This window comes from Saprolegnia diclina, assembly GCF_000281045.1.
Source record: "Saprolegnia diclina VS20 unplaced genomic scaffold supercont1.117, whole genome shotgun sequence".
NCBI lineage: Eukaryota > Oomycota > Saprolegniomycetes > Saprolegniales > Saprolegniaceae > Saprolegnia > Saprolegnia diclina.
The window spans coordinates 77,995-97,241 of record NW_008246184.1 but is presented as its reverse complement, the minus strand read 5'-3'; the positions used below and the strand labels follow the sequence as shown (position 1 = coordinate 97,241).

General features: G+C 56.1%; 6 protein-coding genes across 7 annotated transcripts; 2 read left to right on the top strand and 4 right to left on the bottom strand.

Annotated features, from left to right (window-relative positions):
- Nucleotides 1-1,281: 1,281 nt before the first annotated feature.
- SDRG_16194 (hypothetical protein) lies at nt 1,282-3,637 on the bottom strand. The gene is made up of 2 exons (XM_008622394.1): nt 2,789-3,637; nt 1,282-2,736 (listed from the first exon to the last, which is right to left on the bottom strand). Exons 1-2 carry the CDS (start codon nt 3,476-3,478, stop codon nt 1,375-1,377), a joined length of 2,052 nt encoding a protein of 683 aa, XP_008620616.1. The 5' UTR covers nt 3,479-3,637; the 3' UTR covers nt 1,282-1,374.
- A 1,614-nt stretch (nt 3,638-5,251) lies between these two features.
- SDRG_16193 lies at nt 5,252-7,703 on the bottom strand (the record flags this gene model as incomplete). Of its 2 annotated transcripts, XM_008622392.1 has the most annotated exons (6): nt 7,346-7,703; nt 7,135-7,292; nt 6,923-7,084; nt 6,671-6,871; nt 6,400-6,610; nt 5,326-6,314 (listed from the first exon to the last, which is right to left on the bottom strand). In XM_008622392.1, exons 1-6 carry the CDS (start codon nt 7,701-7,703, stop codon nt 5,326-5,328), a joined length of 2,079 nt encoding a protein of 692 aa, XP_008620614.1. The 2 variants fall into 2 exon arrangements, with proteins under 2 accessions (XP_008620615.1, XP_008620614.1); XM_008622393.1 differs by lacking the exon at nt 7,346-7,703 and having other exon boundaries at nt 5,252-6,314; nt 7,135-7,331.
- Nucleotides 7,704-9,004: 1,301 nt separating this feature from the next.
- On the bottom strand, nt 9,005-10,135 carry SDRG_16192 (hypothetical protein). The gene has a single exon (XM_008622391.1). It carries the CDS (start codon nt 10,113-10,115, stop codon nt 9,855-9,857), a length of 261 nt encoding a protein of 86 aa, XP_008620613.1. The 5' UTR covers nt 10,116-10,135; the 3' UTR covers nt 9,005-9,854.
- Nucleotides 10,136-11,399: 1,264 nt separating this feature from the next.
- On the top strand, nt 11,400-13,377 carry SDRG_16191 (hypothetical protein; the record flags this gene model as incomplete). The annotated part of the gene is made up of 4 exons (XM_008622390.1): nt 11,400-11,481; nt 11,540-12,237; nt 12,301-12,618; nt 12,660-13,377. The coding sequence occupies 4 exons, from the start codon at nt 11,400-11,402 to the stop codon at nt 13,326-13,328; spliced, it is 1,767 nt and encodes a 588-aa protein (XP_008620612.1). The 3' UTR covers nt 13,329-13,377.
- A 190-nt stretch (nt 13,378-13,567) lies between these two features.
- Nucleotides 13,568-14,935, bottom strand: SDRG_16190 (hypothetical protein). Its single transcript, XM_008622389.1, has one exon. It carries the CDS (start codon nt 14,915-14,917, stop codon nt 13,616-13,618), a length of 1,302 nt encoding a protein of 433 aa, XP_008620611.1. The 5' UTR covers nt 14,918-14,935; the 3' UTR covers nt 13,568-13,615.
- A 2,487-nt stretch (nt 14,936-17,422) lies between these two features.
- Nucleotides 17,423-19,003, top strand: SDRG_16189 (hypothetical protein; the record flags this gene model as incomplete). Its single annotated transcript, XM_008622388.1, has 3 exons — nt 17,423-17,575; nt 17,706-18,907; nt 18,958-19,003. The coding sequence occupies 3 exons, from the start codon at nt 17,423-17,425 to the stop codon at nt 19,001-19,003; spliced, it is 1,401 nt and encodes a 466-aa protein (XP_008620610.1).
- Nucleotides 19,004-19,247: the final 244 nt, after the last annotated feature.

Below are 19,247 nucleotides of genomic sequence, written 5' to 3'. Positions count from 1 at the left end.
AATCGGAGGACCACTGCCGAGCTTGCCACGGATCCATGCGTTGTTGAAATGAGTTATTAACATGCAATTATACAGTGAAGATGGTGGACTTCCCAGTGCGCTCGTGAGGTTTGGCCGGTACGTCAAGCTGATCGGGGCTCGGGATTGAGTTGGATCAAGGGTCAATTGACCCTTGGTTGGATCCATGCGTGCTTCTGTGCCGCCACGGTGGCAGCAACTACTGAGGACGACGCAGGTGCGCTTGCCACGTCATGACGGTTTCACGCATGCACCGATTTCGGTCACAATGGTGGCAAGGGTCAATAATCTGATTATTGACCCTTGACGATGGCCACGGATTCGCGTCAAGTGGGACGCCAGGAGTCTTGCACGGAGCCGGTACCTCGCAAGTACAGAAGCCACGCGGTCCCTAGATGCCGTTGTGTGTTTGGTCAACGTCTCTGGCAGATACTTCTAACCAAGAGGATATTTTGTCAACATCTTGACGCTTCAAGCGGAAGGACGCCGAGGCTCAGGAACAAGAGCCAAAAGTTGAGAAAGGAGGCACACGCCCACATGTTCTAGATCTAGATGAATGCTGCTGTCACAAGACGGAAGAAATGACGCACCCAAAGCGTCTTGCGAAAGACATCGGGTTGGTGGTCTTCGACAAAGTTTCAAACGTGCATACGCAAAAGGACACACCTGTGACTGCAAATACAAGCTCACCGACGACCCAGAGACAACAGCCATCGCCACGAGTAAAAGGACTCTCAGACACGAAGCGACCGATGCAAATCGCTTGGAGGTTGTGTTGAGGAGGCAGCTGTACGAGCCACCGTTCAGACTGCTCGCGTGGCGACGCCGCTGGCGCGTACGTCGGCACTTCGTCGGGCAATTTGCTGCTGCTGATGGGCGACGGGAGCATTTTGTCAAGTGACACGGTGGGTGTTGCGGTCGTGGACCCAAATCCTCCTGAAAACGCCTGGGACCCACTTCGATCCTCCGCGGACATCGCCTTGTGAAGCAACGCAAGCCGCTATTTCTCTGCCGACAACCGCTTCGATCGGACGAGTTGCAAAGTCGCCCGAAGCCTTTACGTACTGCATCGGCTATGAACGTGGTCAGTCTGAAACGCACAGCTGGGGCTGTTTGAGTTGCCTCTAATAATATGGTATCGACCGCTTTTTCGCACCACGATCGGCAGCCGCTTCGAGCCTCTCTGGCAGTCGCATCATCCGACATGCTTCGATTCTATTTCCTTGCGTCCCAGCGCCATTGACACTAATTAGTATATAAAAGGCTGGTGAGAGGTGTTTTCCAGTCAATACAATTGTACTAGTATATTTATGGCACACGACGACACACTGTCTAAATGGTTGACACGACTAAAACTTAGCCCGTGATGATGCGCACGCCGCAGCACGAGACACCCTTGGCGTCCATCGTCGTCGGCTGCTTGATGAACATCATGTTGGTCGGCATCTGGTACTCGTTGGCTAGCCACGTGACGGTCGCCGCGTCAAAATGCCCGCAAATCGACACGAAATCTGTGCGGAGTTTGGGGTAAATCCGGTCAAAGAGCGCAATCATCTCCTTGAGCGACTCAATGTTGGCCATTGCGTCGTCTGTCGCCTCGGGGTAGACGTGCACGAACCGGAGCGTCTCGGTCATCTCGTTGCTGCGGACATACAAGATGACCTTGTTGAGCACTGTGAGGTCGGCGCTCTTGATGAAGAAGACAAATGGCTGCTCCTTGATCGACTTGATGGTCTTGACGAGCATCGACACGCGCTTGTTCTCGCGCTCGAAGAAGCGAATGTTGTCTTCCTTGACGACGACGTCGGCTTCGAGCGCGACGTCAGCGGGAATGTCCTTCTTGGCGCGGGACGGGCAGACCATGTTGACGAGGAAGATGACGCAGCGAAGGACGGTCACGCGCGCCAGCATCGAGTAGACAAGAAAGCCGACGCCAAGCGCGTAGTAGGCAAAGTACATGAGCACGGTCGGGTCGCCGAGGAGGATGCCAAAGTACCCGATCGCAATCATGGTTGCACCCAGGATGCAGGTCCACCACGGCGCTTGGACGTCGCGCGGAATGTCTTGGCGCTTGATCTTGAGCATCATGCAGCCCATCGCAAAGAGGAACATCATGGACAAGAACGAGTAGGTGTAGACACCCGAGAGCACGACGTTGTTGCCATCCGAGATGATGACGAGCGACGCCGTGAGGAGGAAGAAGGCGAGGATGATCCAGTGGTTGGTGCCGCGCCACTTGTTCTCAGCCGCAAAGAATGCTGGCATGACGCGGTCGGACGCGAGGCGACGGACGAGACCCGTCATACCCACATACGACGTCAAGACGGCGCCAGACAAAACCACAAACGCATTGATCGAGACGAGCCACTGAAGCCACGAGCCGCCGGCCAGAAAGCCCATGACGGACAAGACCGTGTCCTTCTTGGCAATCAAACCCTCTTCGCCGTAAACCGGCAGCATGCCGAGGCCCATCCACGCGAGGAAAAAGTTGTAGCACGACGAGAACGCCCACATGTTGCGCATTGTCTTGCGAAAGACGCCGGGCGCTTGGTCTTCGACGTAGTTGGACGACGTTTCGTAGCCGGTGACACCGAGCATCGACGCCGAGAAGCCAAAGAAGAGCGCCGTGAACCAGCTGCCTTCGATCTGCGAGCCGACAAAGTCGACGTTCGGGAACGGCGTGTGCATGTTGGCCTTGAAGATCTCGGGGTTCTGGATCTAAAAACACGCAAAAGATATGAGATTGCACTTTCTACGACGAGCGTTTTACCACATGGATGAGGCAGGCGACACCGAGGATCGTGAGCGTTGTGACGTGGAAGCTAAAGATGCAGAGTGCGACGATCGATGACTCGGTGATGCCGAGCAGCGTGAGGCAGGCAAACGCGCCGAGGACACCGACCGTCGTGGGCACCACCGGGACGTCGGGCACGACCGACTGAAGGTAGTAGCACGCCGATGTCCCGGACACGACCGCCGTCGCCATGTACGCCATGATACTCAACACCGCGGCGAAGGATGCGACGCGCTTGGACGTCGTGTTCAAAAGGCAGTTGTACGAGCCGCCGTTGAGCGGAATGGCCGTGACCACTTCTTCGTAAATGAAGCGAAACATGTAGAGCACAAACGACACAAACACCATCGCAATCGGTGCGAGTCGTCCAGCCTTGAGCGTGACGAGACCAGCCGAGTAGAGCACACTCGAGAGAATGTCGTTGCCGGCAATCGACGTGGCCGGCCATTGGCTCAAAAGATGCCGGGGCTTGTTGAGCTTTTCGCGGATGCCTTCGAGCTCGGCGTCGCTCGGGTGGAGGTTCTCGTGCTTGCCGAGCTCGCTCGGGTAGATGAACGACGGGCCGGCCGTCGCGTCTTCCTTGAGCGTGATCTGGAACGTGCGCTTCCGCACCGGCTTGGCCGGGCTATCGCAATGCTGGGTGTACACGGCTTGGGGCGTCGCCATGCTCTGGTGAAGTCGTCGGCCGAGCAAATTGAAAAGTGAAACGAGGTTGTTTCCGCGGAAATGTTTGGTGACGCGACCACTCTCTGGACACGAACGACCGTCGCACTCGTGACCGAATTCAGAGACGTTAACGATGTGCTCGCTGTCGACACGTCCACCTTGTACCTATCCATCAGCCCAAAAAAGACACGGTTGAGATCGCCCCGATGTGGCGCACCGATGTGGCTCGATCCAACTCTAGAGAGATGGATGAACCACCCAGGAGATGCTGCATGTGCACCCACACCCAAGCATCCGAGGACGCGTCCAGTCGAATAGGCAAATATGCGCTCGCTAGTTGCGTCGGCCACCGACAAGAGGAGCCGAGCTCACAACACGACGGCTCTGGACCGCTCGTTTAAGGTCCGACGTACGAGCTTGCGCCGGCCATATCATGGAAGAAACCGCATGTCCCGGCCCAAGCCGTGTGATGTGTCATCCCACTCTGGCAGTGGACACTGCACCATCTGGTGCAGCCAGGATCGAGCGTCGTCTCTGGTCCTGCGTGGCGAACAAGCAAGTCAAAGCATCCAGTCCTAGTCATAGCTTCGTGGTGTCCAGCAACGTACACCCGTGCCGCTGTCGTCCACACGCGCACTTGTGCATTTCCTTCAGGAATTGGATGTGGCGCGAGCGTAATGATCCTCCACCCATGTTTGTGGACCAGCTGTTTTGGGACTTTTGACCTTTGTCCTTGAAGTCCTGGCTGCGGTCTGTCCCACGCGGCAGTGGCGCCAGGCGCCACATCTCGCTTCGAAAGAAAGGTTGGGTATCTCTCCCGATCGCCCCACCATCACGGCCAGCATCGCCACGGCCGTCATTATGGTCAGCGACCCACCCACGTTGACTAACTCGACCATACAAAATGCCCCACCACTTCCAAACCATGCAACGTATCCACTCGCGGTTGCTCTTCAAGATCTGTCGATACGCAGGTGAGACTCTTGGCTCGAAGCTTCCCTAGCAGCAGCGGCCATATCGAGCGCATGTATTGTAGCTTGACTTTACACCTGCTATCAGGTGCACATTGGAAGCGCCTCGCAAAAGGAGCGGTTGCAGTATGAGTTTATGGAAGAGATGGGTGCCATGGAGCTCCTTGGATGCGTAGGTACCGCTTCTACAGGCTCTATATGACGCACTAGGGTGACGTCCTACCTCCCATAACGATGTGTTGGACACTGCCCACGGTCGATGGCCACGCTCACGAGGTCGTTGGATGCGTTCGTGGTCTGTCACAGGCTGGTACTCGTCGATGGTCAAGGCGGCGCTCAACAACCGAACAGAGGGGCGGCCCCGAGCAAAGGATGTCTTGCTCCTTAATGGCCTCCAACCATCGGTGGCTCGACTTCACACAGCGGAGCGCGGGGCATGGCAACGGACACGGGTACCTACGATCAGCCTCGTAGCTGCAGCGAAGTATGAAATCCTTTGTTGCAGCACAAGCCGGTGACCGACAGGTGCGTTGGCAAGAGATGTGCAGTCGTCGTCAACATCCTCAGGTCCATGGCCACCCAACTTTGGTCACTTCACGCCCACGTAGCTCGCCCACGTATAGAAGAAACCTTACCCCGACAGCAAGTCGCGATCCTACACCGACACGTCCAGCGCATATCCGTATAGATGGCGACGGGTGTGACGCTGAGAGGGCGACGGTAAACAGTGTGTCTGTCGTCTCTCGAGCATAGTTCCGACAAACTGTCCAGTTGCAACAAAAGCAAGCAACGACACTGGGATCGCGCCCGGCACTTGCTCTCTCCGAACAAGAAGAGCACTTTGTGCATCCAACAGTAGACGACTCGTTAAGGTTGTTACCCTGTAATGACGCGGACGCCGAGCGACGAGACCTTGTGGACTGCAATGTTGCTCGGTTGCTTGATAAACATAAAGTTGGTCGGGATCTTGTACTCGTCGGCAATCCAAAGAATCGTCGCCGGATCAAACTGCCCGTGCACCGACACAAAGTCCAAGTGCAGCTTTGGGTACACACCGTCAAACATGGTGATGATGTCCCGGAGCTCGGCAAGCCGGGCGCGTGTCGCTGCATCGTCGTCGGCGTACACGTGAAAGAACCGCATGTAGTGCGTGATCTCGTTGCTCCGGACATACAGAATGGCCTTGTTGATAAGAACGAGGTTGTTGTCCTTGACAAAAAACACCATTGGCCGCGAGTTGATGCGCTTGATCGTCCGTGTGAGCATTGCGACGCGGTGCGTATCGTGCTCGTAAAACTTGTGCTTGGTCGTAGTTGCGAGACTGCTGCGGTCGTTGTCGTCGTCCGTGTGCTGCTGGACGCGCGGAAGAACGTTGGCCTCGACATCGGCGATCGGGTCGGTCTCGACCGGCGCTTCCTTGCCGCACACCATGTGCACGAGGAAGATGAGGCACCGGAGCACCATCATGCGCTCAATCATCGAAAAGACGATGGCGGCAATGACCATAAAGTAGAGGAAGAACACCAGCAACACTTTGGGGTCGCCGAGGAGCGACCCAAAGTACCCGAGCACGACCAGCGTACAGCCAAGAATACACGTCCACCATGGCGCGTGGACCGCGCGGGGGATGTCTTGGCGCTTGAGCTTGAGCATGATGCAGCCAAAGCCAAAGAGAAACATCATCGAGAGGAACGCAAAGGTAAAGACGTTGCCAAGCATGGTCGCGTCGGCGTCGAGCGCCAGAATGAGACTCGACCCAATGACAAAAAACGAAATCGAAATGTTGTGCGGCGTGTGGCGCCACGGGTTTTCGTAGCTGAGAAACTCGGGCATGACGCGGTCGTTGCTCAAGCGCCGAATGAGCCCTAATAAGAGGTCATCAATACTGGCACAAAATCAGGAATTTTCAGAAAATTTTGAATTTTCGGACAAATCAGAAAAATGGCATACCTGTGATGCCCACATAGCCCGTGAGGACGCCGGCCGACAAGACGATGAACGCGTCGATCGCGACCCAGAGCTGAAGCCAGTGACCACCGGCCGCGAGGCCCATTTGCGCCAGCACGACACTCGGGTTGGCCATCATGACGTCGATCGGGAGCACGCCGAGACTCAAAATCGCCAGCGAAATGTTGTAGACCGACGCAAGCATCCACATGTTCTAGTTCAATTTTGTCATACGTACTAGTATACGAGAGGACAAAAGATATAAAGTACGTACCCGCATCGTCTTGCGAAACACGCCGGGCTTTTGCTCTTCGACAAAGTTGGCCGAGGTTTCAAACCCGGTGACGCCGAGCATCGACGCCGAAAAGCCGAAAAAAAGCGCCGTCATGAAATTGCCAGAGACAATACTCCCGACAAAGTCAACGTCGGGGAATGGCCGTTTGTAGTTGGCTTGGATCACGTCCGGGTGGTGAATCTAGTTCATATTTTATAATCGAATCTCCAACAAAAGCCGTAGAAAATGTACCATAAAGATGAGGCTGGCGACGGCAACGACCGTCAGCGTCAGCGCATGCAGGCCAAAGATCACGAGCGCGACGATCGACGACTCGGAGATGCCAATGATGTTCAAGAGGCCGAACACTCCCAGGAGCGCAATCGACGTGCCGAGCACGGGCAGTCCTGGCACCTAATGCATACTAGACCGTTAGGTTGATACGCATACATAGGAAGATGAACCTGCGTCTGGAGGTAGTAGCAGGCCGACGTGGCCGAGACGACGGCCGTTGCGAGGTACGCGAGGATGCTCAGACAGGCGGCGACGGCCGCAACGCGCTTCGAGGTCGCGTTCAAAAGGCAGTTGTACGACCCGCCGTTCATGGGAATCGCGGTCACGACTTCTTCGTAAATGAACCGGAAGAGGTACAAGACGAGCGAGACCATGTAGTACATGTCAAACAGAGGTCGAATCGACCACCTGACAAGGAAATCTGCAAAAGATATTTGTGCACGGGCGAGAGGCAGCCGGCCTTGCTGGCGACGATGCCCGCCGAGTAGAGGACCGAGCCTAAGAGGTCGTTGCCCGAGATGGCGGTCGCGGGCCACTCGCTCAGAAGGTGCTTGGGCTTGTTGAGCTTGTCGCGGATCGCGCGCAGGTCGTCGTCCGGCGCCGTGACGTCCTCGTAGCCGCAGTCCTTGGTCGGGTACAGGAAGCTCGGCCCGACCTCGTTCGTGTTGACGACCGGGATCGTCAGGTACCGCTTCGTGAGGCCGTCGCGTGGCGACGTGATCGCCATGTAGTCTGCCATCGTGTTGCAAAATGGGCGAAATGGAATATCCAACCTGACCGGATAGGAATTCGCCTAGATAGTACAGAACCAATCAACGTGCACCCAGGCGCGACGCCCTTTCGCATCGAATGCTCCTGGTCATTATGACGCTACGCACCAAGCTGCACGGACCGAGCAGCCAAGCGACTGTAGCTGCAAATGCATGCCAAGACTTCCTGGACCAACTGCGATTGCAACCACTGCTCGCGGTCGCTCCACGCTGGTGCACAAGTAGAGTTGTGCCATGGTTGCATCTCGCATGTCTGGTATGTTGCAGTGGCATGTCCCTGCGCGTGATCACCGTCACCTTATTGACGTTATAGGTGGCAAGCGGAATGAACAGATCGTGGCCTCTTCGATGTTTTGGGCGTTCGAGTTTACTGAGTACTAGTCCGTACTAGTACCAGTATTTCCGTGGGTTCGGCTCAGAGCTAGATGGTGGAGGCAGCGAATGGACGTGAGGAACCATGACCATGAAGCTGCGGAGTCTTGACGATCTAACGTTAGGGCTTCGACTACCGAGTGGTGCCACGCTGCTCACAAGTCGAAGGCACAACTGGTGGCAAGTTTCTTGCGTAGGCTAATCTGGGACGAAGCGAGATTTCGCGTCAAGGATGATGGATACACCGCCGTCGCATTCTCTCAGTCCTTGGACACGTAGTCGACGAACAAGCTGGAAGGAGGCGCAGAGCGTACGAATGGTCGTGCGCTGATGGTTTCTGTGGCATTGCCATCGTCGTCGTCGTGCGACAATGTGGTGTCGGCGTCGTGCAAAGGTGTAATGGTACTGAACAAGGTAATTAAACGGAAGTATCCGGATAGCCAACAGAACCGTTCGATCCAACGAGGCACGGCTAGGACGCGCAGGTAGAACGACGTACTTGAGTCCAAGAAAGGAATGCACAAAGGGTTTGCGTCGACTTGGTATTGTCGGAGAAGTCATTAAAGAGTCGACTGTCGCAGCGACGAGGAAGCCCTACCATATGTTATAGAAACCATCAGTCCCGCCAAATCTCAATATCATGCTGCAAACGGTGATGGACCAAGTTGTGTGCCCACATCGAATCGCTTCTACTAGAGTTCATGGTGTGGACATTTAGTGCTTCTCAACAAAGCCGTGCAAATCACGTGGTGCTTTCGTCTTGGTTGTGTAGGTACAAAAGCGCCGTTTTTGCTCTTCGTCGGCTTCGCCAGCTCCTCGCGCAACACGAGTGGCTGCGCCCCGCGGATCGCGCTCCTGCCTCCACCTGCCTAGCTCAGTTCCTCAACCAATGCACAAATCGGGGGAAAACCTGCAATTATTGCGTATTTATATCGATTTTAATCGAGGCCCCACTTCAACAACAACAAACAGCGTGGTTACCCTATATGCCCCACCTTCGACTCAATCTGCACTGCGAGGACGTTCGTTCCAAGGTACTATTTCGTTCCCAATCTCCCAGGGAATTTTTCCTGTAATTCACGCACCTTTCAGAAAATGGGGCTAGCAAAACGGGCTTTTTGGTCGCCTGAACCACTCGTGACGCCACTGGCGACAGACGTACCGCCACGCAACGGTGCGCACGTAGTTGATGAATCAGTTCACCGACCAACCGCTGCGTAAGAACACCCGCCGAGTGTTTTCAACTCCGAGTTGGGACCGAATGCCATTGCCGCGCATAATACTGCAAAGCCTTGCGTACATAGTCGTGTCGGACAACAATACCGACGGCGTCAGCACGAGCTGCGTCGCGTCCGCCTCTCGCGCACCTTTCTACGACACAGACGCAACGACACAACCTTGGAGAAATCTCACCAATTTTGTGTTTGATGGGATTGCACAAGGTGAAATGTGTGGCTCTTCGCTTCACTTCACGTACTTATGACTTTCTGGGAGCAGCTTGGGTTTTGCACCATTAATTGGACCGAAGCTCTATGGCTGGTGATGTCTCCCTCATGGCGGCGTGGTTCCAATGGCCAGCGACAACGGAGCGCTTGCAACTGGCCCCGTCGTGCTTGTGAGCCATCGACGACGTCAACACAGAGGTCGTAAGGAAGTTGAACGCTTGACCTTTTGTTTACCGACGATGGCGCACTGCTCGCTCGATGCTGTGATAAATACTAACCTCGACTCGATCGAGGATGCTATCGTCAGTTGAGAAGGAACGCGATGCTGAGCGGATTGCACGGCAGCGTCTTGGTCGCTTCTTTGGCCGCGCGCTTGCGCGCTTTGATGCGGAGGTACTTTTCACGCTGGCGTTTGCGCTCCTTCTCGCGGTTCTCAATGTAGTGCAGTCGGAGCTTGGCCAAGACCGAGTCGCGATTATCTTCATAATACTTTTTCGAGCGCACGCGGTTCGTCTCGAGCTGCACTTTGGTGAGCACTCGTTTCTTCTGTGCGCTGGACGACATTTTTTAAACTGGAAACCAAAACACACGCGCTGGCCCAAGCGCCACATCAATACAAGGTGATACGCTTCCCAAACCATCTGGTTGCCCTTTCGCTCGTGTAATCGCACCCGATCAAGTCCACAGTGACGCCCGATGGGTGCGCATCCTCCGCGCTCTTGCCCTTGCATTCGGTTTCATTGCATCGGCGTCGCACTATAGCCCTGTCCTTGACTTGACCATGATGACGGCGTAGACGATCAACATGTAGTGTACACGCTAGATTCCGATAGGACGGTACACGAGAAAGCACTCCTGTTTGCATGAATCTGGCAGGCCTAAAGGCAGAGGTGGACGACGAGTAGCCGTGCGGAGCTCTTAGAAGATCAAGCGCAATGCCACCCATGTGTACTGGCTGACGAAAGGATGTGCGGCTCAGAGATGTGGCCGCGACGTTCCGGAGCCCTTTCTAAATTTCATACATCGTCAGCCACATCACAGTGGCGTCGTCGGGTCGGCTCGCCACCTGTACGCATGGGATCTCCATCCATTTCGGTGGATGTGCTCTATTCGAAGATAGGTTTTTGCAGGGAGCAAGCGACGGACGCCAGCCAAAGTGCACTTGATGGCGGCTGCATCTTGGATGTTGGAAAAGCAGCGTGTCGACTAGACGGGGCACTTCAAGGACGTGGGGCAATAGAAAGCGTCGGTACCAAGCGACAGGCGTCATGGTGCATTGGAGGTCACGACGACAGGGCGGTGGGTTGTGGAGTTCGAGAGATAGTACATGTCGTGCACAACCCCCGTGCACTGGCCGCTTGCACTCGTATCACGATAGCAGGCTTTTCCACTGACAGCGGACCGAGCGGACCGATGTGGCACATCCCCACCATGGCCACCCTCGTAGCCCCAGTGCTCCGTGGCGGAATTTCGATGCAGTTACGCACCAACCAAAGCTCAAAGTCGACCATGTTGCGTCGTTGGAGCTGTGGGTTGAACGCTTGGCGACCTTGCAACATATTGGGTTTCCATTCCGTAGTGTTCCTTCTGCGCGCGAGCCCTCGATACGATCATTGACTCTGGCAGACTGCCACATTCCCCGACGCCGCCTTTCCTGCACTGAACGCACCGCAAGAAGTGATATATGCTAGCATGTCAAACAGAGGTCGAATCGACCACCTGACAAGGAAATCTGCAAAAGATATTTGTGCAACCAAAATGCGGTGCAATCCGAATCCCACGAAACACAAGAATTAACTTTTTAAATTGGTATTCCACGACGTGAAACCGTAGTGTCCTTTGGCTTAAATGAGCACACGGCTGGGGCTTCGGGAGCGACTCGAGCTCTCTCGCCTCAAGCTCGAAGCCTCGTCGCCAGCCGTCGCGAGTGGTGCGATTCTGCGTGTTTGTCCTCGATCGATCTCTATTTTCTCATGGACTTGTCGTAGGTGTCACCCCCGAAGACGACACACCGGCAGACGACGACAGCATCGATGGTGAACCGTCCGAGAACGCTCTGGACGACGACGACGGGGACGAGGATGCGATCAACCAAGACGAGGAAGAGGACGACGACGATGAAGAGCCTCTGCAACAGCCGACGGGGGGGCGCCCCCGCACGCTCAAGCTCCAGCACAGTCGCTTCCCAAATCGCACCCCCACGATTTGTTTCGACTATCCGCACGACTTGCACGTCGAGCGAACGTACCCAGCCGGTGTCAGCACGAGCGACGTCCCAGCCGAGACCAATATTGTTTTTTTCAAGTGCTACTGGGAGCGCAACTGCGTCAAGAATGCCTTTGTGCGCGCGGGCTTTCGCCGGCTTCTCAAAGGGAAAAAGTGGACGGGTGCATGGATCAAGCACTTGCCTCGGACCGCGTTCAAGGCGCTGCAAGCCCATCAGAAAATCAACCATTTTCCTGATCCGTGGGTGATTGGCCGGAAAGATCGGCTCATGAAGACCATTAGCGCCATGAAGCGGACGTTTCCAGCGGCGTACAGCTTTGTGCCCGAAGGCTTCTTGCTACCCGGGCAGCTCGATGCGTTCATGCGCTGCCTCGACCGCGAATCCGGACCGTCCATGTGGATCTTCAAGCCGCCGGCGTCGGCGTGCGGTCGTGGCATCAAGGTCGTCCACTCGTCGCAGGTAAAATAGGAATATGCAGTGTCTTTTGGTCTAAAAAATCATGAAAAATGGTAGCTCGAAAAGCAGCTCAAGAAAAAACGCAAGTGGGTTGTTCAGCGGTACCTTGCATCGCCGTATTTGATCCACGGCTACAAATTCGACTTGCGCATCTACGTCGTCGTCACGTGCTTTGATCCGCTTCGGATCTACCTCTTTCAGGAAGGCCTCGCGCGCTTTTGCACCGTGCCCTACGACACGGAGGCGGCCCACCTCAAGAACCGGCTCATGCACTTGACCAACTTTAGCATCAATAAAAACAACGAGCGATTCAAAGCGTCGAGCGGGCCCACGTCGACCGACGGCAGCAAGTGGAGCCTCACGGCGCTGCTCGCGTACCTTGAAGTATTCCCCTTGCCCTGCCCTACCCCTCATTGTCGTGCTAGAAAGACGGCAAGGACATTGCAACGTTGCAGGCCAAGCTGCATGCGATCATTTGCAAGACCATTATTGCCGCTGAAGCGCACATAACGCCCTTGACGCAAACATACGTCAAGCACCGACATGCGTGCTACGAGCTCTTTGGCTTCGACTTGATGCTCGACGCAAGCCTAGAGCCATGGCTCATTGAAGTGAACGTGTCGCCGTCGCTCATGGGCTCGTCGCCGCTCGACAAGCGCATCAAGGGCCTCCTCATGAGTGATATTTTCCATCTCGTGGGCCACGAAGCACCCAGTGCAGCGATCGGTCGTGAGAAGAAGAAACCTCCGAGCACCTCGTCGCGCAAGCTGTTTGACGTCGTACACGACCCCAAGATCACGCAGCTCGATGCGGGCCACATTGCGCTTTTCTGTGACGACGACTGGGACATTGTCCATAGCATGGAGGACGAGATGGACCGGCTCGGTCACTTTCGGCGACTGTACCCAACCGACACAAGCGAAGACCCGTATGCTGCGTTCTTTGCCTGTGCGCGGTATGCGAATCGGCTGTGCTTCAAGTGGCTCCAGACGCGCCGCCGTCACGCGCTTGCAAAGAAGGCGTCACTCCCGAGTCGCACGCCGCCGATGAAAGTAGCGTCCAAGTCGCTCCTTCTGAAGCCGAGTGCATCGTAACGTGTACAATATATAATTTGATCGCTAAAACGTGCGGTCGACAAGTGTCTGTCCAGTCGTTCTCGTAATATGGCTGGTTTGGAGTAGCGATCGAGTCGATTGCATGTACAGCAGACTCATGACGACAAATCCATCCTAGCCCGACGATACAAGGCTTGCATCTGCATAATGTAAAACACGCTTGTTCTGGATCAAGCACTGGAGGTGCGGTCCATATTAAACCCGTCCACAAATGCAAAGCCACAAGTCGTTGCCAAGCACATACGACCGCAATGGTTGGTTTACTGTTAGTGCTTGACGACCAGTAGCGGCGCGCGGGACTCGAGGTTAGCCGTCGCATGCAGGGCTTCCGAATAGCCGTACCCAAGTGCGCGGAGGCTGTGCATGACGGCGGTCTCACTCACGAGCCATGAGAGGATGATGGCGGCGGCGCAGGCTAGTGCCATGATCGGGTCGACGCCGCCGTCACTGGCGACAGCCTCCAAAATGCCGGCCACAATCGGCGGACAGATGGGCGAGAGCGCGCAGACGCCCCACCACACGTACTTGATGCGCTGGACGAGCAGCGGGTCCGTCGGTGCCGGCTGGCGCCCGCCATAGTGCAAGAGCCGTACGAGAAGCATGATCAACAGCGCCAGCGAGATCGACCCGTACAAGACCCAGAGTGACGTTGGTGAGAGCTCTTGGTCATGGCGCACGGCGTCCGAGACGAGCTTGGTGCCCACGCCGATCGCCAGCAACGTCGGTAGCAGCAAGTAGTGCAGTATCGAGTAGGTAAACCCGGCCCCAATCGACCGCCGCATCGCATGCATCGCGCGTGGCGGCTTGGTCGCAAAGTAAAAGATCGCGAGTGCAAAGATGATGAGGAGCGAAAGCGACATGGCGATGTAGTACGCTAGTGGAAGGTCCGTGCCGCGGCTGTTGATGACCGTGCTCACGACCGACTCGCCGAGCGCCACCATGACAAGGCAGCCTTCGCGTTCGTTGACGTGATCAATGTTCATGGCCACGTACGTCCCAGGTCGCTTGGCGAAGCGCACGAGCGCCACACCGAGAAACGTCTCGAGGAAGAGCGACGCGAGGTAGACGCCGATCGTCACACTTGGGCGGTCAATCCACAGCGCGATGCCAAAGAGCGTCATGGCGACCAGGCCCATGCTCATGTCGGCGCCCGCCTTTCCGCGCACGTGTGGGAGCGACCAAAACACCGACAAGTTCATGCAGAAGAGCGCGGCGCGGATGCAGAGGAGACCGATCGTGAACCCGCGACCCGGCTCGCTCGAGAGCACCATACCACTGAGCCCGATGAGCAGTACATACAGAAAACCGTAGTGCAAGAGCGACGACTCGGAGAAGCGCGCGTTAAAGTGCGTGTAGAGATGCCACGACGAGGCGTACATGAGGCAGAGCAGCACAAACGCTGCCGCGCCACGGAGACTCAGGTCGTCCTTGAGGCCCTCGGCCACATTGGAGCAGGCAGCGACCATGATGAGGTCGAGGAAGAGCTCGAACCATTGCGCCGACTTTTCTTCGTATTCACCGGTCCAGTCGGCCGAGAGGACGGTGTCGCCGTAGAAGGTCCGCAGCATCGCGCAAGCAAGTGCAAATTGCAGGATTGTTGTGATAAGATCTGACGCCACGGGATTTCATTGGACGAAAATAGATTAAGGAAATGATTGGTGGATTTAGAATATATGCATCATTTTCATCCAATCAAATGGGGTCTCGTGGCAACACTTGGGCGCTGGGATCAGGGATCGTGGTCCGCGATCGTTGCAGTATGATCGACAAGGGACAGGCGTCCCGAGAGGCTACTAAGCTCGTACCAGTTGAAGCGAGCGATCCATATGCTGCAGTACATCGCTACGTGCCCAGCGGTGGGCTGAGCAACATGGGTCTAGATCACGACCGCGACAGCGCGTATCCATGGACTTCATCGATTGGCCTCCCAACTCGAGCTCCATTGAGGTATGGCGAGGCGAGATCAGTGGGGGGATGTTCAAGGCCACACGCGGTCGATCCATGAATTTGGCGTATGTTGACAGCTTTGGTTGCTTTGTTTATATTGCACCTTTGGTGCAGGGTGATTATCATATCTGTCTTGCGTGTCGTTGCTCGAGAAGCAACTAACGGCCAGCACAACACGAGATGTGTAGAAGCGCCTTGCTGTCGCCACCTCGCAACGATGCCTGGAACGAACTTTGTGGTGGACACATTCGCTACACCAACGTTAACGATTGTTGAGCTTTTGCATTGTACTAGTCAGCTATCATTAACTACTACCCGTATTGTGCCTACGGTTGGGCCCTGATACTGTGCACCGGCAGCCCTTCGCTAAATGCAGCGTCTCTCGCCGCAATCAGAGAGACCATTCTCGGGTCTACACGGCCTTTCGCCCAATGTACCGAATTGTGCCTAGGGCTGCATCTGAATTGTTGGTGTTCAGGGCATGTCATCAACTTTTCACGAAGTCACCGGGGCGAATTGCGGTCGGAAACCAGCGCCCTGAGCTGCGCCCAAGACTCTGCATGTCTTGGTGTGTGAGGACGCGGTGAATTCGAAACACCATCAGTCGAACGCCTCAACGCTTGCTGGCAATCGTAGGCCGAACGTTTATGACACCAACGTTATGTCCTTTGACTAAGAGTGCACTCTAAAGAGCGTCACGAATCGCAGTGATTTAATGATTTAAAGCGCACGTTTGGTGAGACCATTTCCTTGTCCCAGTACCGGGTAAGCTGAGTTGCAATGCGAGTTGCAACCATGCCAATTAAACGGACCTACTAGTATGAATTTATACGAATTAAAATTTGTCAAATACACAGGTAGTATAGTCGAGCCACATACATTTGCTTGCTTGTGTACACAAGTTGACAAGACAAATTGCTGTGATCTGTTTGCAGTTTTGAAGCAGGGCAACGATGGCAGCCTCAACGACTATATATAACATGTGCCAAACTCTGTTGTCGACTAGAACAATGTACTAATACTGCCCCAACGGCCTTTTGGCTAAGACGCGAGCGCAACATCGAAGTGGCAGCCTGGCTGGCTGGCCGGAAGCTTCCGGATACAAGGGCCCATGTGCGAATTCCATTGGTCAAAACGACAACGACGCAGCTCCAGCGAGAAATTGCCCCAGCAAAAATCCTTATTGTGGCATGTGTGAAAACCCAATACCAGGACTCATGTGAGAATCCTGTTTTCACACTCACGCCTGTTTTCACACTGCTGAACATGCAACCCACGTGCCATCTGTCAAAAATCTCCAAAATATGTATCTAGTATTTTGTATAATGGGGCGAAGAAAACAAGCGCGGAGATGAATTCGTATAATCAGAGGTTCAGTAAAAGTGCAGTTTTTGCCGTACTTGAACGGTACTTTTTCGTACTAAATTGGGCCGCACTTAAAAAGACACTTGAGAACGACAAGATTCGTACTTAAGTTGCCAACACGCTGCCCCTCTACGGCATGCGCTCTACACGATCCCCGCGGTGAAAAACACGAAGTGTTTTTCACCGTAGGATCGTGAGATTAGGATTTAGTCGTAGCATACCTTCTCGGCCTTTTGGCTAAGATCAAGTGTAGTATCTGTTCTAATCAGTGTGAAAACTGATTTCCACACTTCGGTGTGGTTTTTTTTCACATTCATTTTTACAAACTCCGATAGTCCAGTTGGCTTGCCACTGACTATTGGACTGGTTTCCGAGGGCCTAGCACTCCTCCCTTGTGAAGCCTAACTACTGCACCTGACCTCTCAACAAACCACCTTCATTCTAAAACAACATAATCCCGCGTCATTTCACCAAACAATCCCCAGTCGCACAATATTTTCTCACGGCGCAACCTCCAGCGCTGCCGACGAGCGTAGCGAGTCGCATGCAACTTTGCCCGCAGGGCCCGAGGCGTAGCCGAGGTCTCGTTCATGGATGTACTACGAGGGTATGAATCCACAGGTGGTCTCATGTCCTCCCAAGAATGTGGTTGGAGCAGCACGACGACCGTTAAGAGTGGTTTTGTCTGGCGGGTCATTCGTGAGAAACGGTAGGACGCGCCACTTTAAAACGTCGCATCATCATCATTCGACCTGCATCCGATGACGAGCGCGGATGATGCTGCGCTCCTGGCGCTCTTGACGGGCGACGACGTCCTGACGCTGCACAGCGACGAGAGCTCGCACGCGGCCAACGACAGCGACGACGTCCTCGAGGTGGTCGACGACGACAACGTGGGGGTCGGCGGAGGTCACGTACACGCTGCGCTTTGATGGTGGGTGCCGCCAGAACGGTTCATCTGCCTCCGCTGGTGGTGGTGCCGGCGCTGTCATCTTTGGCCCGGATGGGCGAATCCGGTGGTCTTGCTATGAGTGGCTACCGCAGCCGACTACGGGCTCTGGTGCGCCTGCTGTGACCAACAACACGGCGGAGCTGCGCTCGGTCTACTTGGGGCTTTGCGGTCTCCTCCACCTCAAGCCCCACCGTGCGCTCATCCAAGGCGACAGCGCGCTGGTCCTCAAGTGGCTTGATGGCAGTACGCGGTGCGCGAAACCCCTTCGTGCCGCCCGCAATGCTGCCCTCGCGGTCCTCACACGCCTGCGCACCTACAACGTCCAGACAACGATGTCCCATATTGGTCGCGGACACAATGCGGTGGCCGACCATCTTGCCAACCGTGCGATGGGCATCCCGTCGATGGGGCTGCAGCCTGGCAACGGGTTGTTCTGCTCGTGCCCGTCACCGTCTCGCAGCTGTTGCCCCGACGGCATGTCGCTGCTGGTGGGCCACGATCCCCGCCATGACGCTGGCGAGCCGCTGGTTGGGCCGTCTGGTGTCGCGCTTGGCCACTTTAGCTCCGCCACGCCAGCCCGTGCTCGGGGCTCTGCAGCGCCGCGGCCGCCAGCCTCTGCTGCCATGCCGCCAGTGCCGACGAGCTCCGTGGACGACGTGGACGACGAACCTGAGGCGTGCCTTAATGGCGGTGATGGCGGCACGACGACTTCGTATGCGACGCTCCGGGCCTCATATTTACGGGCGTCGGTGGCCGCTGCGGTGGCCACCTTGCCTGCGCCGCGCGTGTACCGCTGCATGCTGCGCCTCCCCGTGCGGTCTTCTGGATTGAACTCCGGGCCACTGAACGTGGTTGCGGAAGTCGTGCCTCAAGCTGATGATGATGACGACGCGTCTGCTATCTGGCTTTCGCATCGACACTGCCCTGCGTACGCGGACGTTGGCCACGTGGTCTGCCGCATTTACCTCGACGTTCTGCATGCCTCGCTGCATTGGCCTCGGGCTGCGTCAGGCTCTGTGCTCCGGTTTCTTGTGCCACACGACTGGCTGGCTCTGCTCCGTGGCCTCGCCTCGACAACGGCTCCTCAGACTCCTGCCCATACCCAGTTCCAGCTTGTGGCCCCATTGCTGCAGCAACCGGTTGTACTTGTCGGGGTCGACCACGCTGTGTCGTCGCGTCTTGAGCAGATCGCCCGCCAGCAGCTCCCCCTGCAACGCTTAGCGCGCGACATCTGCTACTGCGCTTCGAGACGCGGTGGCTGCCCCTTCCGGCCTCACTACGGCATCCATCCGCGGTTTCTGTCTGCTCTCCTGTCCTCGTCTGCTCCGCCGTCGTCGTCGGCAGCGCCGTCACCGTCTGCTACGCTGCCCTCGCCTGCAGCGCCGACTAGCCCAGTGGAACCTTCGGGCTCTGCTACCGATGGCGCCACGGTGCCTTTGCGCCGCGCTGTGACTGGTGGCATGCAGCCGCGCCGTGGCTTTGGGACGCGGACACGCCTCGCGCGCGCTGGTGCTGCGGCCTCCTCGTCCCGCATTGCTGGAACGCCGCCGCCTACCCCGGAGTTGACGACCAACGCCACCTCGGTGTCGACACTCCCTCCCGACGGGCCTGCTCTACCGCTTGGTGGTCCCCCT